The 27,972-nt window shown below is 40.6% G+C and overlaps 1 protein-coding gene across 2 annotated transcripts in view; it reads right to left on the bottom strand.

Moving 5' to 3' along the window:
* The window catches only part of LOC110394028 (ubiquitin-conjugating enzyme E2 E2), a gene marked incomplete at its 5' end in the record, with an annotated part of 212,519 nt that overhangs the window by 13,891 nt on the left and 170,656 nt on the right, over positions 1 to 27,972 (bottom strand). For both annotated transcript variants that reach the window (XM_021387627.1, XM_021387628.1), the window contains 2 exon segments: positions 10,647 to 10,794; positions 27,478 to 27,610. In XM_021387627.1, coding sequence (XP_021243302.1) covers positions 10,647 to 10,794; positions 27,478 to 27,610 — 281 coding nt within the window.

Here is a 27,972-nt window from a genome sequence, read left to right as displayed (position 1 = left end):
GAAGCTATTACGGCTCATGCTTCAACACACAGCCTGATCATTAGTTGTGGTTAGGAGAGAATTTCCTCTCAAATATTACTGTGTGAATAAAGCGCTTTGAGGGAGTTTTTCACTTTTCACTGAACTGCTGAGCAATGAGCAGTCGCAGGCAGCACATCGGACTGAATGGAGCATGGTTGTTTATCTGCTGGAGAATGACTGCACCATCATTCTTTGCAGAGTTACAGATACATCAGATAAAAAAAGGACAGGGTAAGAGCACGTGTGACAGATACCTGGAGCTATCGTTAATGACTGTATTATACTTCAGATACCACAAAATCCAGATTGTACATTTTATTTTTAAAAAGTTTGTTTTGCCGTTTACTTTCTAAAATACATAAATCCGCTAATATTCTTATGCAGATAACTCCAGAAACTTTGCAGAGAAAAAAAAATATTTAAGCAGATCATAGACTTTTGCAACCTTAACGATGTGTATGTAAATATTTCTAAGAAATCTTAATTCTATAGTGGTATTAATCTATTTAATGGTGATGTGTTACGAGTTTTGAACATTGTAGATGTCAACACGTGAAGTGCCCCTCTGCTGCTGAACAACACTCTTCTACCCATGAGGAGTTGTCAAGTGTAACTGAAAAGAGCAAAGATTCAGGCCAAAATAAATAGTAATCTTGATCCAAGCAAGCTCTTCCTGCTCACATCATTAGAAGATACTCCAAGATACTACAGGGGCTGCTCCGAAAGTAATGCCTCCCATTTTATTATGTAATCCCACAACATCAGAGGCAAATATTGGTGGTATGGCAGTAGAGGCTGAACCTTCCCACCAATATTCTGTTACATGTTGCTACTGTGCGACAGATGGCAGCAGAGGGGCAGTCTGACAGAATGGCGTCTGACATGGAAGTGCGGAAGAAGCATATGAAGTGTGTAACCAAATTCCTCCATGTGGAAAAAAGTGGCACCCAGTGACATTCATTGATGCTTGCTGAATGTTTATGGAGACCAAAGAGCGGATGTGAGCACAGTGAGGCAGTGGGTGGTGCGTTTCAACAGTGGTGACAGCGATGTGAAAGACAAGCTATTTTCCAGACAGTCATGAACAGCTGTCATACTGCAAAACGAACAGCATCTCAATCAGTTCATCCACATCAATCAGAGGATTACAAGCATGGAACCATGTATGGAGCTGAATATTGGCTTCAGTGCATTGGAAGTGATGGTGGCAACATTGGAATATCACAAAGTTTCTGCCAGGTGGGTCCCATGAATCCTCACACGGGAATAGAAAGAACACTGTAAGCAAGTATGTCAGGACCTACTGAACCAATACAAAGCTGAACGTGACAGTTTCCTGGATAGCATCTTTACCAGTAATGAGACGCAGTGCCACCATCATGAGCCAGAGACAAAATGACAGTTCATGGAATGACAACATGTGCATTCCCTGTCAATGAAAAAGTTTGAGATGCAGCCCTCAGAGGGTAAAGTGATGCGCATTGTCTTTTGGGATAGGATGGAGTTATCCCTCTGAATTTCCTGGAACCCAGATAAACTATGAATTCCGACCACTACGTCTCAGTGCTGACTGAGCTGAAGGCTCAGACCAGACAAGACAGCAACCTTTCTCTTGCAACATGATAATGTCAGGCCCCAGTTAGAAGACTGTGGAGCACACTGCCAATCTTGGCTGGACCGTCCTACCATACCCACTGTATAGTCTGGATTTGGTGCCTTCTGACTTCCACCTGTTTGGGACAAGGAAAGATGGACTGGGTGGGCAACATTTTTCGTAGCAACAATGTCATCAAAACAGCTGTAAAACAGGGGGTCACCTCCACTGGTGAAGATTTTTACCAGTGCAGCATGCAGGCTCTTGTTTGTTGCTGGCAAAAATGCATAGCTAATAGTGGTGGCTATGTTGAAAATTAGTGTTTCATAGCTGAGAATTTGCTCTATCAAACAGTGTTACTGAGCTCTTTGCATCTGTTGTAGTTTTCATGGAAATAAATAGGAGATGTTACTTTTGAAGCAACCCGCATATTTTCCTGAGAACTACTCAGGGGATGAGAGTTCACAATTTATTTTTTTTCCTGCTGTTATAATAATCTCCATGGTCATGGATTGATGTTGAGAGGATTCAGTCCACCAATGAGAACAATACCCCTGAGGGTGTTCAGGGCTGGGTTGGATGGGGCCCTGGGCAATCCTGTCTAGTACTTGGCAACCCTGCCTGTGGCAGGGGGGTTGGAACTTGATGATCCTGGAGGTTCCTTCCAACCTAAGTCATTCCGTGATTCTATAATTCTGTGAATATCTCATAACATTTTTATCAGCTTTTATGGCTCATAATCTCATAATGTGCTGCTGCATTTCTTGCATTTGCTTAAGTTTCATTTTGTGTTTATGCACATATGGTGTATATGTTTAACAGATATGGGTGTACATGTCTGCAAATATATAAAGATCAGCTGTGGAAAAAGTCTCTTGTTTCCTGATGGTGCAGAGTCCTGGTGGGACTCTGACATGCCTAAATCCCCCAGGAAGTACTGAAAAACCTGCTGCTTGTCTGCCTGCATCTAAACGCCTACAACATATTGGTGCTGTGTGCCCAGATCACAATAGGAGAAGCTGCACATGATTCAAACCACAGTGTAGCAACTGATATAGTATGCATAGTACGGTACAGATGGCGTACTACAGGAACTTTTAAAGGGAATGGAAAGAGAAACCAATGATTGACTATCTTGGATTTGTAAATATCAGCTGTAGAATATATGATATAATCAGTCCACATATGTACATATTATTTCAATAACTATATAGTAGGTTCTGTAGAAATAGCATGGGAACACGAAGTATTTAAAGATAAATAAGTACTTTCTGGCAAAAAGAACTTTGATGCAACAGGCAGGATAGCTTTGCTCATGTGAATGGAATGGATGCTGATGAGTTTTACCTAAGGCAATCCTGTTTCAGGTGCTGTCATTCTGCAGTCACAGAGAGCAGAACTAAAATGATCAGTTTTGTGCTACATTTTCTTTCCACGATACGTTAGGATAATTTATTATGGCCTTTATGTATGTCATGCACCTATCCACTCTGCTTATAGCCCAGTGGCACCAATACAACAGACCGCACGCTACCTTTGTGTTCATTAAGAAAAAGCCTCGGAAGTGAGCTAATATCATTCAGAGATGTTCCAAGATAGAGACTTTTAAGAGAGAGAGAAAGCTTACATTGAAACTCAAAACCTAATAAAAACATTACTCTGTGAATTGATTCCTAACTGCTCTTTTATCATCTCTCATTTGTTGCCATGTTTGACTGACAAGGCATAGATTTTTTCCTGCTCAAGATACAAAGAGAGTATTTTTCCATTGTGCTGAAACAGTCTAGGAACCTTCCCATTTCCTGATAGTATATAAACTCTGAAGAAAAGGGAAAAATAGCTCCAAGCTGAGGAATATAAATAATCTCAGACAACAGAACAATTTTATTGTTTACATGACCCTCTGCTGCTTACAAAAGGGGTATATAGCAAAACAAGATTGTTTTGTTGTAAATCTGATGGCACTATTCTAGGATAGTGCAGCTGGTAGCCTGCGAGTACCAGAGGAGAATCAAAACATCGGTGTTTAGCCAGCCTAATAAAATTGAACACATCAAATATTATTCTGCCAATTTCTAAGCATTTCACTCATTTCCTGGAATACTCACCACATTTGACAAATGTACTCTAACATGTTCTGGATTACTGCAGGATTTTCCCATTTTCTATACGTCTCGACAAAAGTGCTCTAAATGGAAATGTCTCTCCATCACAAAGCAGTACAAAATATATTTGGCCACAGGAAAAACTAGAAGTGCTTTTGATAAACTGAACAGAGCTGTTAAGCTGCTAATTGAGAAGGAGAAAAAAAGCACAGATTTGATTCTTACGTACAGTTTTTTGATAGTGTCAAAATGTGGAGATTATGGCTTTAAGGGAAAAAATTACTTGAATGAGGAAAATGAGAAGCGGCTCATCCCTTGAACTTGCTGTCATCCAGAGTTTCTAAATTCACTTCACAACTTGGGGTGAGGGAGTGGAAGGAACGATAATTGGGAAGGAACATCTGACGTGAACCGACACTGACAGAAAGCAGCCTCTGCAATGAGGAAGCACCAGATGAGGACAAACACCATACATGCTTCCTTTAAGGTCCAGATATAGAGAAGCAGAGTAAAAAACACCATCTCCAGGCTGCCGAGCAGTGAGGGCCATGGACCTGTTCCTCATTACCCAGGGCTGGGTAGCTATTTTAAAGTTGGAACATGGAAGCCAAACTGCAGAGCTGTGACCACAAGTCAGCCAAATCCTTGCTCGGAGCCAAACGCTTCAGCATGGAACAGATTTTATTTTTACAGCTATGTTACATTTTCCTTTATTAAGCTGACTTAGATTTATTTTTAAAGTTTTTTCTTTTTTTTGGGGCAGGCAACTGCTTTCAGATCTCAGTAACTCTCAAAATAGATCTTCTTTTTGTTGGAACAGTGGACATCTATTAGACTATTAAAATGTGTGCTGGTATGGCTGAAGCTTATAGGCTGAAAATGGACCAATTCCTATGGAATCAGACAATCCCTTTATACACAGCAGCTCAGGATGTTACTGCCCCTGCACCAGGGGTGACCACTCCGAAGTGGCATCAGGAGAATGGCTGGTAGTCAAGCCCAAGGTCACAATGGATGGGCTTTCCCAGGGGTTCAAATGAAACCACTTGGCCAGTGCAGGGGACTTTTCAGCTGGCTGGCTGTGATCTGCCAGTGCCTACCTGCCACATACCAGTGCCAATTGGTAGCGATGGAGAAATGAGACTAAGTTTTCCCAAACAATATCACAAATTCATGATGTAGGCACTTAAACCTTTCCAAAAAGTGAGTCTGCGTGCACTACATGTGGACCCACACTCCAGGACCCCTGCCAGGCATCAGCTATGCATCCTGGCTGGAGACCCTGCGGCGGAGAGCTCTGGGGGGACTGCTGAAGGCAAACCTGCCAGGGATGGTGCAGCAGCACTACACGATGATGCCAGGATCTCCCTCAAAGTGCATGCTGATGGCTTGAGTGGGAGGAACGGCTGGGAAAGAAGGACAGTGTGCTAATTGAGCCTTGTCCTTGCACCCTGTCTGACTGAATTCTCCCCACCTACTCCTGTTTTACAAAGGTCCTGGAAACAGCAGCAATTCCAGTGGCTTTGTAGCAGGGCAAATACCATTCAGGCTTTTAGGGCTTTTATCGCTTATGTTGAAAAGTCACTCTCCAAAGTGCTGTTTCACATCCTACTGAGGATGAAAGATATGCATTAAATTACACTATTGAATCCTTTTCTGCAAAGGATGACAGAACTGGGATTTAATACTCTCAGCAGTAAGAGTACAGAGCCTTGCAAACCTTTAGGAAAACAACAAAGAAAAAAAGAAAAAGAATATTGAGAGAACTGCCTCCCATCTCTAATTCCAGCACATTCATGATGGTAAAGGTGTTAATATTTTTTTGGCAGAAGATATTTAGGCAAACCTAAATCATGCCAAAAAACACGGAGAGTTTATGATTGCAATGGAAAAGCAAAAATAATGTTATTTGCAAGTGCCAACTGTACAAACCCTGTGATGAAAACAATGAAGTTTCTGAGAAATACAAAGGTAAAACATAAGGATGACTCATAATGAAAGCTTGAAAGCATGTCTCATGTCCCTTAGTGAGATGAGTAAGGATCCCCTAACCTTAGGATGTTGCTTGACTCTGCTCATCTATGCTTAGATAAATGTAAGTCATTGCATGGTCATGTTACTCAGTGTGGGTTAACAAAGTATGAAACCATCTACTAAAGCCTTGACTCATGGCAATACTTGTAAAAATCAGCAGGCATACGTCTAATGGAGGTATTATATTTGAGTACCACAACATGAATTGAAAACTCTTTTAACATCAGCAGTCTGCTTTTCAGACATGCTGGGTAACTGCAGCTCCTATAAAAATTGATGGGACTCACATGAAAGTAAAGCAGTGGTATCCTTCCAGCTCATTTACTTCTATATGTATGCTTACTACTGAGGACACGCATGCTTCCATCTGAAACTACATTCACAGCAAATTTTAAATATATGACTGAACGAACCGCCTCACACTTTCTGGAGTGTTTAAAGGATAACAAGAGACAAGCAGCTTTACACTGCTAACATGACGTGCTGTTGCAGCATCTAAGAGCAGAGTCACAACAACTAACCTGGCTAGTGGTCACTGCTGTCAGGTTGCTCATTGCCTTTGCCAGAAGTTAATCCTCCCTCCTTCCCTCCCTTTCTTTCTTCCTTCCTCCCTTCCTTTTCCTTCCTTCCTCCCTCCCTCTCTCCCTCCCTTCCTTCCTTCCCTAATTGTTTCTTCCTTTCTTCCTTTCCTTTCTCTTTCTCTTTCTAAAATTCTCATGCATCAGTTAAAGTTAGAAATTTGTGAGATGTTTCTAAAGAGCAAAGAAAGAGAGGCTCTCATGCAGCCTTTCATTAGTTACTTCCATTACAGTGGCCAGCTGAGTGTTCAGGGGAACTGGACACAATTTTGGGAAAAAAAAAAAGCCATGGTTGCTTACAGCCTTGGGCTGTCTCTTCTCCTGCTCTGTTCTGTACCACAGCACAAACCTTGAGCTGCAAGGAGGTGCCTGTAAGTGCCCAAATGAGACCGTGGGGTGCAGGCTGTACCACAGGGACCAGTGGCAGCAGCAACACTGAGGTGTCACGTTCAGTTTTCCTGGTACAGAATGACAACGGGGCAGTCAAAGGATAAAGTTCTCACTGGCACTGGAACTTTTATGTGGAAAAAATGGTATGTAACAAGAAGAAAACAATGACCAAAAAGGAAGGGAGATTTAGCAGGTTTTGTTCTAATGTCCTAATCAAGGCTTAGCCATGTGTTATTAAGCAGATGTGGTTTGACGTTAGATTGTTCAGACATCAGGGATAATCAAGCCAGCAAAGTTCAAATTTTGCATGTGTGAAAAAGGAGGCCATGCAAAGGAAAAAGTTCCAGTGCAGTCTCCTCAGTGTTTCAATTTATTTTCTCTGAAGCGTTTGCAAATGAGAATTTTCCATATGACTTGAGAACCTCTGGCAGGGCTGTGATGGGAATGACCAACTGAGAACAGTAAACATGTTAACCTAGCTCATCATCATCAGCTGTCTAAATATAAAAATAATTAATTTGTTTTTGTACTTCAAGCTCTGTAAAAATGCAAATCCACAGGGGCCATCTGCACTTTAAAGCTATTCAGGATTAAGGTACTGTGGGAATTTATACTCCCCAGGCTACTCTTCCATACTTAATGCACAGTTGACTTTTGCTCCAAGTAAGACAGATTTTCCTGACTTAATACATTTTCAAAGAGGGAAGGTACACACATGGAGTTACTCTGGAATAACTAACTGCCCATGCAGGCAAGCCCTAGCAGCTAACACTGAAGTAAATACGCTCATCACTCAAGCACACAGCCTACAAGCTCTTACTCACACACAGCTTTATGCAGATGAAGGCATATATCAGGTTTCGTAGGGTTGCTCATGCACATGCCAAAACGTTTACAGGACTGGGGCCCTGCTTTGAAGGAAGAGACGTGTGCTGTGCCCCAGAGTACCACCTTAAAGAGAAATACTAATCCCCAGACCGAATGCTAGTGCATCCCATCATCTCCCATCTCTCTGATATCATTCCAGTTGGCTCTCCTGCACTCACAGATAATTCACACATGTTTGCTCATACACAAACACTACAGCACCCCTTCCCCCCACAAAAAAGTCAGCCAGCTGTTACAAAATTCATACATTTCATTAACACATTTTACTGCCTGATGGTGCCAAGTAAAATAGAGACAATTAATAACAATCAGGACTGAAGGGTCTGAGACAGCTTATGAGTAAAAAATTGTATGAGTTGTTTAAAAAGGACAAACTAGCTCCTGCCTTGAGTGATAGGAAACAAAGGACGGTGATGTATAACCACAGAGGAAAGAGACTCTCTCAATGTCTTTTGTAGATGACTGTGTGAATGACTGAAGCGGCAGGAGCAAATACCTCTTTTCATTTGCTCAGCCGGCTGGAGAAGAATAGCAGCGCTTGCCAACGAAGCTGCAGCTGTGCTCCAGCTCAGTTTAATCACTGTGTATGACTGAGGGTTAATTAGCTGCCATTCTTACTGCTATTTGTTGTTCTAATGAAGATTTGCATAAATGTAAGGCTAGGGGGTAACTGATACTTTATTCTTCTCTTCAGAGGGGCTGGGGGTGGAAAACTCACCCGTCCCAAGTGTTTATGTTTGTGGAAGACTCAGTGTTTCCTTTCCATTTGACCTGATCTGCTTCTGACTGATGAATGGTGAACAAAGAGTTCAAAGTTGTTTATCAAATTGAGATCCCTGTTGGGCTGCTGCCTTTAAAAAGGGGTAGACCCGTGTGATGAAGAGAGGACTTGGCAATTAGAAAATTACTCCCAGCTGACAGAGCAAAATATATGCATATATATTTCCATGTGTATATAGATACACATGTATGTGATACGTATATGTGATATGTATTTCAGTGGTATATACATATCAGTGATACATACCCCTTCCTTCCTTCCTCCCTTCCTCCCTGTCCACCTACCTACCTGCCTATCTACTCATCTACCTACCTACCTATCTTCGTACCTATCCACCTACCTACTTGCCTACGTTCCGTCTGGATGGTATGATTAAATTTCATAAATGATAAATTTCATAAAAAATGAATGGGACAAACCAGAACAGCTCTAGCATATTAGGCAATACACTGAAGAGTAAAAAGCCTTCTGTTGCACATCACTAAAATTCGAAGTTCACTTTTTAATATAAAAAAGTAACGAACTCAAGGCAAGTAGTCTCAAAGGAAGGCAAAAATGACTCAGTTATTCACAGATACTGCCATCAGCTCCTCATAGGAGGGGAACTCGCAAGTAAAGAAATTACATTCATTCCTCACACACACACGCAAAAAAATAGCGCAAATTTTAACAAGACACAGTAACAAAATCCACAACCACTTTGTATTTAAAGAGAGCATTTAAATTGAAAATGACATAAAACTGTTTTATTTACTACAGTCATGACAATGTTTACGGCTACTAACTGAAAAAAACTGAAAAGTAACTTCCAATTTTTAGAATGTTAACGCGTTACATAAGATAATATCTTACAGATAACAGTTTTCAGTGTTCATCTCAGCTACTTGCTCAGTTAGCACTGTTGTTTGATAACATCTGCAAACTGGTCTAAGGGAAAGAAAATGACTGAGAGATCAGAGATGGTAAATTTCCAAATTTCAAATCACTGCTTGGAACTGGCAGGCTTCCAAGCCACTGATTTGCTTCTTAAAACAGGTGAGTACAACTGAATGCACATCTATTTTCAGTTTCTCATTCACAACACAGCTTTGCTATTAACTTCTGAAATGGTCGTATTTGTTAATAGACAGCTACTGATTTTGCAGCAGTGTCTCGGTAGCTCTTTACCTGGTCTCTAAGATACCTGAGCAAATATCCATTTCTTATCTTTATGTCACCACTCCACCTGATTTCATACAGACAGCTCTGCACAGGTTAGGGTGGGCAATACAAGGAGTCTGGCTTCTGTAGAGGTATGCAGAAAGCATCGAGTACTCCAGAAATAAATGTGCCTGGAATGGTACCGCAGCGCTCCTCTGCAGCTCCTCAACAGCTCCAGCTCTCAGCTGGAAGGAGCACTGCAGTTATTAATGCTACACATAGTAACAAACCCACATGAAAAAAGTGCAGCCAACTGCAATTGAAAGTCCACTTTCACCTTATCTGGAGCTCTGAAATAATTCAGACTTCTGTTACAGCGTGTGACTCAGCCTCTGATTACACAAGAATCTCACATTGCACCCTCTTCAGGTGCAGATCTCTTCATTTTTCTTTAAATGATTCTGTATTAATGTCTATATACTATGAATTTTGGAAGCTGCGATCAGAACCATTCATTGGTAAATTGGCTAAGAGAAAGTGGAAATTACATATCTAGTGGTCAATTGCAGAAAACAAATCTAAAAAAGCCAAGGGAATATGTTAAGTGCTATGCAAGTTAATATGAATGACAGCGTGCTTTGAATGCACATACAGGCTGTTCAGGATATTGAATAAACTTCATTTAAATTAATTTTCATTATTTGTAGAATCTGTGTTAGACATCTATCATTGTCAGTACTATTAATGTTCTTTTCAGAGACCCTACTATCAGCATATTTAAGTAAAAGCTTTCCTTTTCAATATTTATTAACTCATTCATATTTCTCGGTACTAATGTCCTGGTTGTAATTTACAAATTAGTGCCTACTACAAACTATTTTCCCCCGATTAAACTTTCTGAATTAATAGATTTTTATTCCCAACTACTAAAATTTCAAGAGGTCTTAAAATTGTGCTTTCTTCCTTTACTATGCCTCAATTTTAATGAATTAAAAACTTAAATTTTGGTCTTTTTTTAGTACAGAGCAGTAAAAGAGTGCACCAGCCACATCCTAATTGCTAACAGAATATGAACTGCGAATGAATACAAATGTACGAAAGTGAATTTGTCTTACCCGGGTTGCAGTCTGTGAGGAGGGAGCAGATGGAGAGGAGAACTTTAGAAATGGTTAATGCTGGACTCCAGTTGTCTTTTAAAATGTCCAGGCAGATGACGCCTTGGCTGTTAATGTTACAGTGATAGATCCTTGTCCGGAACGTTACCTAGAAAAGACAGTGTGTCTAAGTGCAGTGGTGTACAGGCCAATAATCACATGATTATTAAGCAATAAAAAAATTGCATAAGAGACCATTATGCTTCCGTGGTTGAAATGTCAGTATTCTGCTACTGTCAATTAATTAAAGAGTGGACAAAATACGGATATTCATTAGAAAATATAGTCTGTCTCTTCCACTGGTTGAACTGGTTACTTTAAAGTAAGAATGGGACAAGTTTCCTCTTACCTTGGTCCCACTGATCTTATTATTCTGCATGGGAATAAAAAGGCTATTCTAGCTACTGAGCTGGACAGCATTACAACTTGGGCCCTGCACCGCCTCACACTTTGATGGGAGGCAGAGGAAGACAGACTCTTCCACTGCCTTCATCTGTTCATCATTTGACTCAATAGATTGAGCTGAGAAAAAACATTTGGAGAAATCACATGACTGACTGCTTGGAAAAAACTAAAATGAAATATCTTTGAGAAAGTCTGCTCAAGTAGAGTGGCTTCATTTCCAAAATTTAAGTCACAGCTGAATCAGTACAATTGCTTAAAAATACCTTTTTTGGGGGGGGAAGGTGGGCATGTTTGATTTTTAGATTTTCTGTATCTGTATCTGGCTTGTATGGCAAGGTTTTGGTAGTGGGTGTCTGCAGGGTGGCCTCTGTGAGCAGAGACCAGCATTGCCCCATGTCAGAGTAGGGCCAGCTCCGGCTGCTCCAGCGGGGACCCGCCACTGCCAGAGCTAAGCCATAAGTTGGCAGGAGGGCTAGGGAAGCTACTGCCTGCGGGGAAGACCTGTGTGGAACAGTGCGGTCCTGAAGGGTGGGTCCCATTTTAGAGTCATGTTGGAGCAGTGCTTGGAGAGCTGCAGCCTGTGGCAAGCCCACATGGGATCACTTTAGGGAGGACGGCATCCTGTGGGAGGGACCCAGGTGGAGCAGAGGCAGAGTGACCATGAAGGAGCAGCAGAGATGAAGCATTATGGGCTGACAGCAGCCCCCATTCCCTGTTCCTCTGTGGTGCTCAGGGGAGGGAGGTAGAAGAGGGTGGATGGGGGGCAAGTGCTTTTAGTCTGGTTTTAGTTCTCACTGCTCTCATCTGTTAGTAGTAGACAATAAATTATATTAATCTCCTTGAGTCCGTTTTGGTTATGACAGTAATTGTTGAGCAATCTCTCTGCCCTTATCTCAACCTTTGAGCCCTTCCTCATCTCATTCTCTCCTCTTCCTTTAAGTAGAGGGAGCGAGAGAGCAGTTGTGAAGTTCAGCTGCCTATCAGGGTGAAACCATCACAGTGTCCATTTTATATTCCATCCCAGGCGATCCTATATATATCAAACTGAGGAGGTAATCACTTCTTTCAGCCTATAATGATGTGCTTCTCCTTCAAGTGGAAGATATAGGCCTTTTATTTTGAAAGAATTTCAGTGATGAAAGTCTGCTCTGTAGTTCAAACTGAGTACTGGGGCTACTGACAGGAAGGGAGAACACAAACCCATTGCACTTTGGGGTCTCCATCAAGGAGACATGGTAGCTGTTCTACCTCTCATAAGAAAAATATCATTCTCTAACATGGAGCAGTTTTGTTTCTGATTAAATCAAGCAGCTTTGACAAAATAATGGAAAAAAAGGTAGAAGATTTCTGGTGTCACAGCATTACATTCAAGAAGAAATGCTTTTTCTTGTAAGTACTTTTCCACATAAATCTGGGAAAACATTCCTGGAGCTCAGTGTCATGGGCCAGTGATTCATGTAACAAAGATCCCAGAAAAGCAAGTTCACCAGTTTATACATGCAGGTATTTTTAAAGGTATTTCCAGTTGATAGGATAATTGAGTAGTTTGTGACACTACAAATTTGTAAGTTCTTTCCTTTTTTTTCCCCCTCTACATTTGTGGTTGCTCTTATTCTTTTCCAGCCCAAGTAAGTGCTCCACTTCCAATACCCTTATGAGAATGTAAAGTATTTCTGGCACAATTAGATTAATTCAACCAAACACTGTAGCCAATCTGTTTTTTGTCCCACAAGAACTCCAAGCACATCCAGCATTTGTAATAAAGAAAGACTTCTGTCAGATCAAGAAAGTAGTATTCAGTGATAAGATTAAATGTTCGTCTATAAAGAGAAGTTACTGTGAATAAGGAGTGCTACAAATGTACAGAAGCATCAAACTGTCTTACACAAAGAACATGTTAGAAGTGTCCACAAAGGAAGATGGTTTGGAGGAACTTTCTGTAAATAGTAGATGATTGCTCATTACGTCCCCAAACAGATTAACTCTAAGGAGATATAACTGCATCAGGGAATATTTCACAGCAGGCCATCCCATGACTCAGACAACACTCTATCACCAGCTTAATTTTAAATATTATATTCTTAGAATCATAGAATCCCTAGAGCTGGAAGGGACCCCCAAAAGGTCACCTAGTCTGACTTTCCTGCAATGAACAGGGTCACCCACAGCTAGATCAGGGTGCTCGGAGCCTGGTCCAGCCTAGCCTTGAAAGTTTCCAGGAATGGGACATCTGGGCAACCTGTACAAGTGCCTCACCACCCTCACTGTAAAAGACTTTTTCATTATATCTAACCTAAATCTACCCTCTTTAAGTCTGAAACTATTTCTCCTTGTCCTATCACCACAGACCCTGCTAAAGAGCCTGTCCCCTTCTTTCCTGTAGCTCCCCTTTAGATACTGAAAGGCTGCTATCAGGTCACCTCGCAGCCTTCTCTTCTCCAGGCTGAACAGCAACAGCTCTCTCAGCCTGTCCTCACAGTAGAGCTGTTCCATCCCTTGGATCATTTTTGTGGCCCTCCTCTGGATGTGCTCCAACAGGTATATTTCTCTCCTTCACTGAGGACTTCACATCTGGACTCAGTACTCCAGGTGACGCCTCACCAGCGCAGAGCAGAGGGGCAGGATCACCTCCTCGCCCTGCTGGCCACGCTTCTTTTGATGCAGCCCAGGATACGATTGGCTTTCTGGGCTGCGAGGGCACATTGCTGGCTCACGCCCAGCTTCCCATCCACTAGCACCCTCAGCTACTTTTCAGCAGGGCTGTGTTCAACCTTTTAATCCCTCAGTTTGTATTGGTAGTGGGGGTTGCCTTGACCCAGGTGCAAGATCTTGAATTTGGGTTTATTGAACTTCATGATGTTCTCCTGGGCCCACTGCTTAAGCTTGTCTAGGTCCCTCTGGATGGCATCCCATGTCTTGGGCATGCCGACCGCACCACACAGCTTGGTGTCATCCGCAAATGTGGAGAGGTTGCACTTGACCCCACTGTTGTTGTCATTGATGAAGATATTAAAGAGTATTGGTCCCAGCACTGACCCATGGGGGACAGCACTCGTCAGTGATCTCCATCCAGACACTGAGCCATTGACCACCACTCTCTGGGCTTGATCCTGCAGCCAGTTCTTCATCCATCCAACAGTCCACCTATCAAATCCATATCTTTCCAATTTGGAGAGAAGGATGTTGTGGGGTACCATGTCAAAGGCCTTACTGAAGTCCAGATAGGTGACATCAGTGGATCTTCCCTTGTCCCCTGATGCAGTGACACCATCATAAAAGGCCACTAGGTTGGTCAAGCAGGATTGGCCCTTAATGAAGCCATGCTGGTTCTCCTGTATTGCCTCCCTCTCTTCCATGTGCCTTAGTATAGCTTCCAGAAGGATCTGCTCCATGATCTTTCCTGGCACAGAAGTGAGACTGACAGTTTGGTAGTTTCCAAGATTCTTTCTTTTTACCCTTCTTAAAAATGGGTGTGATGTTGCCTTTTTTCAGTCACCAGGGATTCACCTGATTGCCACGACTTTTCAAATATCATCAAGAGTGCCTTGGTGACTACATCAGCCAATTCCCTCAGGACTCTGGGATACATCTCATCAGGACTCATAGACTTGTGGATGTTAAGGTTCCTCAGGTGGTCATGAACCTGATATTTGCTTACAGTGGGATGGATGTTGCTTCCCCAGTCTCCTCCTTCCAAAACAACTGTTTGAGGGCTGTATAATGAACAGTTATCAGAGAAAACCAAGGCAAAAAAGTTGTTGAGTACCCCAACCCTCTCCTTGGCTGTTGTTACGAGAATGCCTGTGTCACTCACTGGGGGGAGTACATCCTACTGAACTTTCCTTTTATGGTTGAGGTACCTGTAGAAACCTTTCTTGTTCTTCTTGGCACCTCTCACCAAGTTTCATTCAAGTTGGGCCTTGGCTTTCCTGATCCCCCTACACAGCCTAGCAGCTTTCTTATACTCTTCCTATGGTACTGTCCTTGTTTCCACCTCTCAGTACATAACTGGAATGAAGTTTTTGCTTAATTACTTTTCCTGAAAAAAGGTGCTTTTCCATGCTTCCATGAATAAAAATTTGAGGACTTTATTTGGTGGTATTTGAATACACTGAGTAATTATATATACGTGGTCTCATCAAATGTGAGGGAAACCCACTGAGTCCATTGCACAGATTAAATTATACTTTCAAATTATTTCAAGATAAGGTTCAGTTGGAGCTCATACTCTGCTTAGGAGAATGCCATCAATTTGAGCCCATATTTTAAAGTGCAACTGTTTTGTTGTCATTTTAGTGGATAGACACATTGCCACACATTCTTTTTGAAGCAGCAAGAAAGAACACTGTGAATTTGGCAGGACTCAGAGAGCCATTCGGCTGATCGGAGGCAGTCCTTATCTTATGTAAGCTGTTTAACTCCAGGCTATCAGCGGATAAATGTAGTCAGGATTACATATGTTTGTAGTTGGAAGGCTGTTCTTCACAAATACTTTGATATATATATATTTTTACTACATCTTAAACCTGTGACACTGAGGAAGGCACCCACTTCCATGATAAGGATTGCTGCTTATCACTGACAAACAGGTCATCCTCTCACCAAATATGTCACTGCACTTGAAAATGACTATACAAATATGCAGTGGCATTCTAACATCAGAAAAAATATTGAAGTTTTCAGAATCTCAGAAGACACTGTATGAATGATGGCCATAACACATCGGGAACTGTGGATGGGGTGTGGGAGGTGATGCTATCCACAGGTGCCATAGAGCTTGCCATGGCTGGCCGTGACGTGTGTTGCCCAGGCCTCCTTGGCCATGGAGGAGAGACAACCCACAAAAAGGCAAACCCAAGTGGCAGATCCAGAACTGGCCCACAAATGTCCATGTCCTGTGGCAAATGGGGATATGCCTGCCCTCTGCCCACCTCCCCACCCAGGCTGTTTTGTGGAGGGATGCTGGAACTGGTGCAAGAAGAAGGGGTGATTCCCATGTGTAACTTCTCAGCTGCTGAGGAAGCCTGCAGGAAAACCATAATCTTCTTTCACCTTGCAAGCTCTGGCCTGGTGGTAGTTACACAGTCCTAAATCTGTTGAAAAGGACAAGCTGAGCAGCCCCATCCCATTTTCATATGCCAAAGAAGCAAAAGTAAGATGCAGGATAGCTGGGATGACATACTGTTTTCCTCATCCAGACATTGCTACAAATTGCATCTAACGTGGGAAACGCTGACATGTAGCTTTCTGGATGCTGTGTTTGCCATACACACATTTTAAAGTTATACAAGGTCATCTCTGTTATGTATGTAGAGAGAAGTCAAGTGATAACATCATTCCAGGTTAGCTCCATTTTCTTTAATACGGTCATATTTTAACCTTTGATGCCACTTAAATGGTTCCCATAAAGGATGCATTCTAATTCCATTTATCCCCTAATGAAAACACCTAAACAATCCCATTCAGAGACTCAAGGGAGTGTGTGGGTGTATAGTAGGAGTTATTCTCAGACAACTGAATGGTAGAGGAGTAATTTATCTTGTTTTTGAAAGATAAGTGTTCTCTATGGATTTACTCTCTTTGGTTCTGCAGTTTTTAGAGGATATCTCATTTTTTTTTGAATAAAAGTTCAGGTCAGAGAAATGTGAATTATGGGAAATACTGAAAAATAGAGCTATCTTCTGAAAATTGTAAAAGTACTATAAAGAAGCTTTTGAAGGGTAATGATAAGGAATTTATATTCAGTTATGGAAGCAAATAACAACAAACTCATCTGTTTACCTACTGGTGAATGCCAAAACCTTCTGAATATTGCAAAACAGAATTATATAAATAAAAAAAAAACCCTTTGTATAGTCTCTAAGAAGAATATGAGGTCATTTATTTAAAAGAGGGAGAGAAAATGATTACAGAGAAAAGAAGGACATGTAAAGCTATGACTGGCTTTTCACTGAGTATAAGTTTTAGGACAGAAAGACTGTTCACAAAACTGAGGAAGGGCAAACTTAAATGGAATACAGCTGAGTGACTGGAGGCAACTGATTGCAGTCACGACAAATTACTCCTGGATCTCACTGGTTTTCCAACATGATCTAGTCTTAAAATCCCTCATTATCTCAGTTTTGAACCTAATGTTCATATGTTAGGTCTAAACCCAAGAAGCCACCATGCCATTTGCAGCCATGAGGGTGGCCAGCTTAACCTTTGATGAAACTCAGAGGCAGGCATGTAAAAGCACTGCAGCTCTGAAAGGGATGATTCCACAAACACATCTCGTGTACTTTCAGACCCCACTGAATTTGTAGTTCTCTTCCAAATTGTATCTAGATGAAGAAATGACTCAATTTTTGCATATTAGCAAGCAAGCAGTTACAACATGCACTCAGGAACTGCATTATTCAGCCTGTTTGATTTCAAATCCCATCCCCAGTTCTTCATTCCTTCCACTGAAGCTGGGTGACTGAGCAGGGGAAGATTCAGAGTCCACAGGAGAATAAATGGAAATGAAACTCTTTTGCTTGGCCAACACTGGAAGCAGGACTGAGATCCCAGGGCTCTCATTCCTGCAGTTTTGCAAAATTTCCTTTCAAGCTCTTTCATTTCTTACAAGGGTGCAATCCTGCAGTCCTTCTTGAGATGAACCTTCTGTCTTTCTCTAATATTCCCCAGGAGTTCTGTTTTAATAAAACTGCAGTGGCACTACCTGAAGTGGAAGAAGTTGTACTGCATACGGAAAAGGTTATATATATATTAAAAAATACGATGCCCTTTATGATGATGTTCATGGAGCTCAGGAGGGAGTAAGAATTCTCATGTCGGTTTGTCAGAATTTATGAGCAATAGATTTGTCTGCTCAAACAGAAAGAATAATAAAAAACAAGAACAGGCCTACAGTCTATAGTCATTTTAGAAAAATACTGTAAAGCAACCTAAGTGAATGTTATTTACAGCTATGAGGGACACAATATCCATATAATAACCTTTGTGTTAATTAGCATCCTTAAATTTCTCATAGAGTGTGCTTCATTTTTTCTGTGCCCGGCACTGAGGCTGCCTTTCTATGACAGGATGATCCATCTCTGTTTCGCAGCTACAGATTAGTAGCATGCACACAAGCAATTGTTGAGATACTTAATGGATTATCACATCAAGTGCATAATAAATGACTGACCACATGATGCTCACTGTTAAAGAGCAAGGTTTAAATATATGCCAAGAGATGAACTTCAGACAGTTCTTATAAAACTTTAGTTGGCAAAGAATAACCACAGTTTAATACATCAAAGGGAAATATATGTGATCAGCTTTAGCAAGAAATATTAACTCATAATTACTTTTGTTTGACCTACAGAAAAGTCTGATATGCAAACTATTCTGCAGTTGCTGCAACAAAATGCATTGTGTGAGACATAGCTAGTGAGAAGTGATCATGAGTTAAAAGGCATGTAATAGTATTCATGTGAGGGAATCTTTAGCATTGTTGAAAATGAAACAGTATGCAATGTGAGTAATTGTTCATTACATTCATGGTAGTTATGAAGCTGAGTAACTACGCACACTGTCTCAGAAAAAAATATCAATATGAATAAGCACAGCAATGCTAAATGTGTGCTTTACAGAAATATACTCAGCTTACATACAGATTTAATAGCAGAAAACATGAAGGGGGTTTTAAATAATCTCTGACGTAGCTGAGAGGGCAAGTAAAACATTTTCCTAAACTGTACAGTTTTCTGAAAGTAAAAGAATAGCAGGAGAGAAAAAAAAGGAAATGGAAAACTGTCCAGGTTAGAGTGGTTCAGAATTGAAATAACATTGTAAGATGCAAAATGTCAAAGGTATTGTCTGACAAAGTCAGCATGAGTTTTATTAAAATAATTTTTAGTTTAATCAGCATAATCTTTACTATATTTAGTAACTACATATGGAAAGTCAGTAATAAAGTCTGTTTATAGACAGCAACATTTTTAAAGACTTACTGCCCATTTAGCTTCTACAAAGCAAATCCTCCTTTCAAGAATAAAACGTGTAGGCTGCATTGTCCCACATGCACTTCCTCCCTGAGTTCCCCAAGTGCTCCTTCCCCTCAGAACTGACTTGATTTTGCACCTTTACAGTTTGTTCTTCTTCTATAGTAATAATATAGAGAAAACTCCCTTTCACATCTATATACATACATCTCTACACATAAAAAAAGACAAGAAAGAACACTGATGTAAGGTGTATTTTTAGCTCACAAACAGATTTTATGCAGTAGTGAGAACATGCGTGATGTGGCAGAATTACGTAGCTCCCAAAGCATCCAACAGCCATCACAGGTCCCCTTTTGAAAGTGAATTTGACACGCAACATGCAAACCATAGCTGTGAGGTAGAAGACAACCCCCACAAAATGCCTCTGCAGGTACTTGGTATACTGAGCATTTGTAGAAAATAGGAAGAAATTATGAACCTTCTAAGCTTTGGGGAGGGAATCATAGAATGGCTTGGGTTGGAAGGGACCCCAAGGATCATCAAGTTCCAACACCCCTGCCAGAGGCAGAGCCACCAACCTCCAGAGAGAAAGAAGATCTTTGTTGGTTAGAGCCATTTTCATCAAGACTAAACAAGTAAATACAAACCAGTGATATAAATTAATATCTTAAAGAGCAAAAAAGAAGTCTGTTCATTAGAAGAAATGGCAATTCCACTTGGCAGGTAGTATAAGGATTCTCAGATATCTGAATTCAAAAGAAATCTCAGAGATTTACATGGTGTTGTTCCATCAAATGTCTTTTGCATTCATTGGTAATAAAATATAGTCATGGATCCCATCTTCTGCCTTAAGTGTTTCTATCCTCCATGTCTCTGTGATTCTGTCATTTGGGGACGCACTGAAGTTTCTGAAGGAGCCACCTGGTTTGACCCACACTGAGCTGAATGCTGTGTACTGCCCTATAGGTGCAGCACTGCCCGCAGACACACAGCGTATGGCATGCGTGGAACATCCCAGCAAGTGGTGATGAGGCACGTGGTGTCAGGGATAAGTGACAGGAAGCTGTTGCATTGGAAGGAGGGTCATGTCATGGGGAGGGCAAGAGAAGGTGGACTGAAGCCCTGCCTACAGCAGAGCTGCAGATATGGTACATGTTGGTGATCAAATAGCCTGGATTTAAGGTGACTGTGAGTTTGGGAGGCTCACATGTAAACTGGGTTAATGGAGACAAACGTAAGTGAAAGTATGGGTCTGCCATGTAAGCTTTGTTCGAGCAATTTAGGTTAGCAATATCAAGGAACGCTTATTTTTTCTCATCTACCCTTGCAAACAGGCAAAAGTGTCCTTAACAGCCTATCACTTATATGTTAAGTGTGATAGAGTAAAGCCAAGAATAAAAGGAAGTGCCCATCGTACATGACACTGAATTTATGAAATAGGTACAAAGATTGTACCATGGCAGAAGGATTCCAAATAATGATATTTTGTGCACAGAGATTAGTGTTATATGGAAATTACATGTAACAAACTCAAGAGATGTTTAATATTGCCATTAAGACCAGACTCTACACACACTGTATATTATATTTACAAAGGGAAAAGACTCCCCGTGCAGTCTCACAGTTAATTTAAAGCAGCTAAGCTTTCAAATGCTGAGAACAATTTTTCAGTCATTTGATAGACATATGAGATTTACAGGGAGGAAATGGAGTTTTCTGTTATTTTAATTTTGATTTAGAGGTGATTTAGCATATTGCAGCTTTCAAGTCCTGTGAACCATTTTCAGTCAACTGAGATTAAAGTCCCTAGCAAGATTAATTGTAGAGTTGGGATTAAGAGATTTTATAAATCACTCAAATTAAAAAATAAAGCTAGCAGAGTACTAGGATAATGATAGATATATCCATATTGTATCAGCTACAGCTAAATTGAATTGACACTGTAATAGACTGAACACAGTCAAATATCTGTGTAGAAGTTATTAATGAAGATTATTCTTGATATAAATGCAGACACCAAGGCAGTGACAACTCCTGCAGGGAGTGTGCTCTTGTGGAGTGCTCGTTGTTCTGCAAACACCGGTATGAAAGACTGAGCAAAGACTTCCTGGTCTGGCAGGACAGTATGCAGGATGACAGAATTATCACCCTTCCTTCAACAATTCTAGCCCACATAATGTTGCATTGTTAATTTGCCATGATGACTAAACTGTAGAAGATTTCAGGTCAAAAAAGTTTGTATACTCATATATAATTGGCTAAGTCCAATTGTATGAGCTTTAACAAGTGCCAAGTCGTGCACTTTGGTCACAAAAACCCCACGTACTGCTACAGGCCTGAGGCAGAGTGGCTGGAAAACTGCATGGAGGAAAATGTTCTGGGGGTGTTAGTTGACAGCTGGCTTAATGTGGGCCAGCAGTGTGCCCAAGTGGCCAAGAAAGCCAAAGCATCCTGGCATGTATCAGAAATAGTGTAGTCAGCAGAAGCAGGGAGGTGACTGTCCCTTTGAACTCAGCACTGGTGAGGCCGCACCTCCACTATGGCATTCAGTTTTGGGCCTCTCACTTACAAGAAAGACATTGAGGCCCTGCAGCGTGTTCAGAGGAGGCCAACAAAGCTGATGAGGGGACTGGAGCACAAGTCTTATGGGAGTGGCTGAGAGAACTGGAGTCTGGAGAAGAGGAGGTTCAGGGGAGACCTGATCACACTCTACAGCTGCCTGAAAGGAGGGTGTAGTGATGTGTGGGTCGGCCTCTTCTCCCAGGTAACAGTGATAGGATGAGAAGTAATCATAGAATCATAGAATGGCCTGGGTTGAAAAGGATCTCAAAGATCATCAAGTCTCAACCACCCTGCTAAGTGCAGGGCCGCCAACCACTAGACCAGGCTGCCAGAGCCACGTCCAGTGACCTCAAGTTCCACCAGGGGAGGTTCAGGGTGAATATTAGGAAAAATTTCTTAGAAAAAGCAGAGAGGCATTGGAATAGGCTGCCCAGGGAAGTGATAGGGACACTGTCCCCTGGAGGTGTTCAAGAGAAGTGTAGATGTGGCACTTCGGGACATGGTTCAGTGGGCATGTAAGTAATGGGTTGATGCATTGGACTAGATGATATTAGAGGCCTTTACCAACCTTACTTATTCTATGATTCTATTTTACTGTTTTATGAGGCCTGCTTCAAAAGTATGCCTCCTTTTTTATTATATTGGCCCACAGTGTCAGAGGCACATGTTGGTGGTATGACACTAGAGGTGGAACCTTTCCAACAATATTCCATAACATTCTGTTGCCATGTGACAGACGGCAGCAGAGGGGCAGTCTGACAAAATGGTGTCTGAAATGGAAGTGCGGATGAAGCAAAGATGTGTAACTGAATTCCTCCATACAGGAAAAATGGCACCTACTGACATTAATCAACACTTGCTGAACATTTCTGGAGACCAAACAGTGAATGTGAGCACAGTGAGGTGGTGGGTGGTGTGTTTCGGCAGTGGCAACAGTGACAGTGGGTCACCTCTGCTGGTGCAGATTTTTATGAGCACATAATGAAGACTCTTGTTTGTGGCTGGTGAAAATGCATGGCTAATGGTGGTGACTATGTTGAAAAATAGTGTTTTGTACCTGAGAATTTTCTCTATCACATAGTGTTATTGTGCTCTTGGTATCTGTTGTAATTTCCATGAAAATAAATGGGAGGCATTACTTTTGGAGAGACCTACATACACCCACAGATACACATCCACCTATATATGCATGCTCTACATCCCATCCAAAACCCCAGAGAGAGAGACAGAACAAGAGAGAGAGCTTTCCTCTGTAAAAGTCAAGGAGAGAACTGTCTGAATCCATTAAGGAGGAGAGGAAGATAGCAGGAAAAAGAAATCACAAAGATATTTTTACAAAGGGCTGAGGGATCATTAAGGCATTGGAGAAATGCAAGGTTATTTCCTTGGCAGGCCATCTAAATACTTTTCTTCATTTCTTTAAGTGGCTGCTCTGAACAGGTCGCAGCTTTCTTGATTCTAGAACTTGTTGCACTATGAGGCAGACATCTCATTTTGGGGCTGAAGTGAAGCCTTCTTGCCTTATAACCAAGACCGAAATCCCACTAGCATTTGGCCTTTGGCAGAGATCATGTACATATCTACAACTTCCTCTTGTCCAGCATTTTGCAAACCCAGTGCGAGACTTAGGGTGCTGCTGTAAGGACAAGGGTGGTTCTGCAGGTTGCTCACTTCTTGGCTTGCTCAGCCAAGGGGTGCTCAACTTATTTCCACGGAGTAACTGAAGCTTCCTTGCAGTAGAGGCCAGACAGGCTTTTTAATTGATTAGGGCATCCCAGAAAGCCAAAGCTAATTTGTCCATTCTCAGATGAGCTGTTCTAAAAATCTTGTTCTCTTGGTTACACAGAGAAATTGAAGTTAGTCTGGGATGGCAAAATCAAGCAAAATGCCATGGGTCTTCAAGGCAAACAGAGATGAAGGGTCACTAACTTTGGCTCAGAAAGCTGGGAGTCCAGTTTCAAGGCGTGAGACCAAGTTGAAAGACTGAAATAGATTGACTTCAAAGGGGAAAAATGAAAATCATGAGAGCAAATTACGCTCCGACCTACCATGTGGTATCTTCTACTTTGTTGAAAAAAAATCTTACTTTGATATTATGGTTATGGCTCAGCTTGAGAGACACTGACATAACAGGTGTCACTACAAAGGCAGATAGAAGGAAAATCGACCTGTAGGGGATAGACTGAGGGGAAGCCTGATGGTGATGACGTTTGGGTGTAGAAAACCATAAACATAAAATGAGGCACACAGTGCAAGGAATAGAGATAAAGGCGTAAAAACTGAAGAAAGCAGGTTAGCTATCTGGAAATACAAATGAAAGTGACTTTGTACGTTCCCCTCATTCTCAAAAAACAGGTTGAAGCATCATTTCTTCATGTGCAAATGTGCTCTCAGAATTTTAATTTTAAATCATGTTTTCAAATATGAAGCAGGGTGCCCAGTGATCAGAATAAGAATCAAATATGTTTATGGAAGGAATTTGGATCCTCTAGAAAATATGAAGATCTGCGTATAACACAAAACAAAACAAAGGCCACATCATTTGTTTTTTAAAAAAAGTACATTTATCCAGAATTTACTTTCAACTTATTATTCTTAATTTAAAAATTATTTTTTTGCTTCCCAACATGCATTTGCAAAATGCACATGCATGATAAGAGTATTCAACATCTCAAAACAGATTTGGAAAAGGGCTTGTAGAAATCTTTCTTCAGGTTTTAATACACTTTGGATTAGCCCCTTTAATAACAATAACTATGTGACATAGGCATTTGCCTTTGGAACCTCAAGCTGGGTCAAGTAATCACATCTGGGAAATACAGTTTCTGTTTCTTCCCTGGTCTTCTGTGGTCACATTTTTAGTAGATCAGTTTTGACAGTACTCATTTAAATGTTTCCTTAGTTCATGGTAAAAGAGGGATGAAAGTGGCCCATAGAAATCTCAGGAGGAATGTATGAATTCAATCATAGCAAGAAATGTGAATTAAACTCTTTCTGCCATGTACTGACATGGAGGTAACCTTGCCAACAGTTAGGGATACATTTTATGTCCTTCTTAGTATGTTCTACAGTTATGTATTTTCTCTTTAGTTTTCTTTTCTTTCTTTTTTTTTTTTTTAACTTTTTAGAGCCATGAAGAGTGGGATATACTTAAAAAAAAAATTCTAAGATTATTTACTCACATAACCTTCAGAACAATGATTTTAAAAACAGCCCCAAATATCACAAATCTCGTGGTGAAGTAGAAGAATTGCCAGTGCACAGTGACACAGATAGCACTGTACTGTGATGCCATATGTTATGTTCCACATACCCAGTACTTTTCTTTAGCTAGAAATAAGTGTTTTGAGAACATATTTAAATACTGTTTCCCAAATATATTGACTGGCAGCAGATACCTTATGACCAGCAGTCATCTTTCCTCACTGCTTTATTCAAGGGACTTCCCAAACTATTTAACCTGTGAATCAATTTCACAGGATCTGAAAAAAATGTGTAATGAAGTAGCAACAGTTTAAGATTTCCTACAGCGGGATTGAAAATAGGGGTTATTTATGACAGTGGCTCAAGTGAATAGAATAAGAATCTATGAGCACAAAATATGCCAGTGAAATATTAGTTCTATCTGACACTGTAGTCCCCTGTGCACATGTACTCATTACTTTCTTATAGATAACAATTTCCCTCACTATAAATACTGCCCTTTTAGTAATACAATATGGCATCATCAGCTATCTTGTCCTTTATCAAGCAGTACATTTTCATATGATTTATATGCACACGTTTCTTACAATGACAGTTGGCTTCAAGATAAAGGCAGACAAAATGTATTAAAAAGTGGAGTAAGAACCACCACTTTGCTTGATATTTCATTAATAAGCAATGCATAGCTGCATTATTCGTGTCTGAAAATAATACACTTGCCAAACGCAACTGAGGGTGGACTGAAAAAGTCTTTGTCTCGTGGGGAAACAGCAAACTGGACTATTACATTCTATTTTAAAAGGATGCCTGTTGTATACATTGCCTAAAATTCAACAGATTCAACAAAAAGGAGAAAATATAACCCTGCAACTTGTTTTTCAGATTTAGTTCTTTACCTGTCAGGCTTGGATCATCGTGAGAACTTCATGCTCTATTTTACACTCAAGAAATCCATTCAATGGATATGCTAATACCCACTAAATAAATATACCAAATAAATAAATAGAAGGAAAGCAAGAAGAAGAGAGCATTGCCTGAGCTTAGTGTGCCCATGCTTTAATTGACTGACTGAAGCTTGTAGTTATAAAGTTTCAACGTTTTTCTTCATTGCATAATCACAATTATCTAAATCAGAAAAACTGTGGTCAGCAGAGATTACAACTCCTGTAATATTTGTCCGTGACCTCAAAGTTTCCCTAAACTGGAACACTAGAAATGGGAAACAAACTTAGGTCATCTCTATCTGCTACGGCATGTGGTTTTGTCCCATCTTTAGGCCACTGACTGGGAAAGTGCAGGTTACAGAATGACAAGTATTTTGAACTCATATCTCTCACTCTTTTTTTAAAAACATTTTAAACATTACTATCGCTGCATTAAAATTCTGCTTATAAATGCTCCTGTTTCAATATATTACAGCAACCAAATAGGAATCAACGACTTCCTCTTTCTGTGCAATCCCATCTACTATAGGCAAACATGGTGTCTCAAACCTTTCACAAACGTGTCAAAAACAGGGAAGCATTTTTGCTCCCACAACTCTTATGGGGACCTGTTCCAAAACCTCACTGTCCACACTTGGAAGGTGGAAAATTAACTTATTTTCACTTTGTTTCATAGTACACAGGCCCATCAATTTATTTAATTCTACTAACAGCCCTGCTGGGTAAACTTTAAAGTTTCTCTTTATGCTAGTGAACCTGGGTGTTAAAAATTGTAGTCAGTCTTCCACACAAAGTCTTACATGTATCTTGTGTATGATGCCGGCAATTCCTTATCTCTACAGGAAATGCCAGATTATGCATCTTAAGAGTGTATTTGCTTTTTTTTTCAGATGCATTAGGCTGGTGGTTTGCAATAATCCTGCAATCAACCAAAAAAAAAACCCATTTTGACACCCTCTCTCAACAGTTATTACTATTGGTTATCAAATACATTTTACACTACTGCACATCATTCCATTTCTATTTATCTGGTCTTCAAAACCACTAGATATTTCCTGTATGAAATTCTAAGCCTTCTCTGTCATGGTAATGATCTGCCAGCTTCATATTATTGGAAGAGTTTTACATTTTGTGGTTAGCATCATTATTGACAGCATTAGAAAACAAATCTGTAAGGAATTCTGTTAGTTCTTGATTTTCCACTCAATTTCTTGTCTTTGCTGCCATATTTCCACAGCCTTCCAGAAAGCCAATGTAAAGCAATTAAACCTTCACAAGGAGTAGTGTAGTCTGCATCTGGAGAAGTCATTTGTATGGGTTAGCACAAAAGGTGCATATTTTGTCCGGCTGCCACAGACCCCTGGTGAATGATATGGATCAACAGGAAAGATTCTTCAGCTGCTTACAAAAGATGTAACTCAAATATAATTACCTTCATATTCAAAACAAATCCAAATCAAACAAATAGCTGCTGAAATTATACAACCATTTTCTAAAAAAAATCTATATCTATCCAACTGTACCAGAGACATCCAAGCAAGTTCTAGGCAAACATTTAAATTCTTTCCATCAAAATACTCAGTTTAAATATTCATTATTGCCTTGAAAGTTTTATATTTCATCCTACAACAGTATACCAACATAGACGTTAAAAATATCAGAAGGAGAGGACTCCTATCAGACTTTTAATATCCTCCTACTAACCTTAGGTGGTTTAAAAGGATAGTCCGGTGAAAAGGTAATGTCAAGGAAGAAAACTCCACCTTCATATACTGACCCTGGAGGCCCCAGTATAGTTGACCTCCATTCATAAATGTTGTCTCCTTTGGGTCCAGCACTAAAATAGAAAACAAAAAAATAACATAATAACCACATACAATTAAGAAAATACTGCATCAGTTACACTCTACTAGAAGTAGCGCTGGCTTTGCAACAACACTGTAGGTTGAAAATTGAGTACTGTAGTTGTTTAGTTAGTCCTGGATGACACATCTTACTGGTGTCCTGAGCTCTGTCAGTGAAGTGATATATTCAGCCAGGAAGAAGTATTAAAACCACATTATAAATTATTCAAATAAGCACAGAAAAATTCCTGACGGTCTTATCTCAAATATTTTAGTGGGCAGATGTGAAGTATTTACTGTACAAGGATACAGAGACTTTGCTGGGATGCCTTGTCACTGTCTTGCCTCACAAGCC

Source organism: Numida meleagris, chromosome 2, assembly GCF_002078875.1.
Source record: "Numida meleagris isolate 19003 breed g44 Domestic line chromosome 2, NumMel1.0, whole genome shotgun sequence".
NCBI lineage: Eukaryota > Metazoa > Chordata > Aves > Galliformes > Numididae > Numida > Numida meleagris.
The sequence above is the reverse complement of the archived record's forward strand: the minus strand, read 5'-3'. Positions and strand labels throughout refer to the sequence as shown.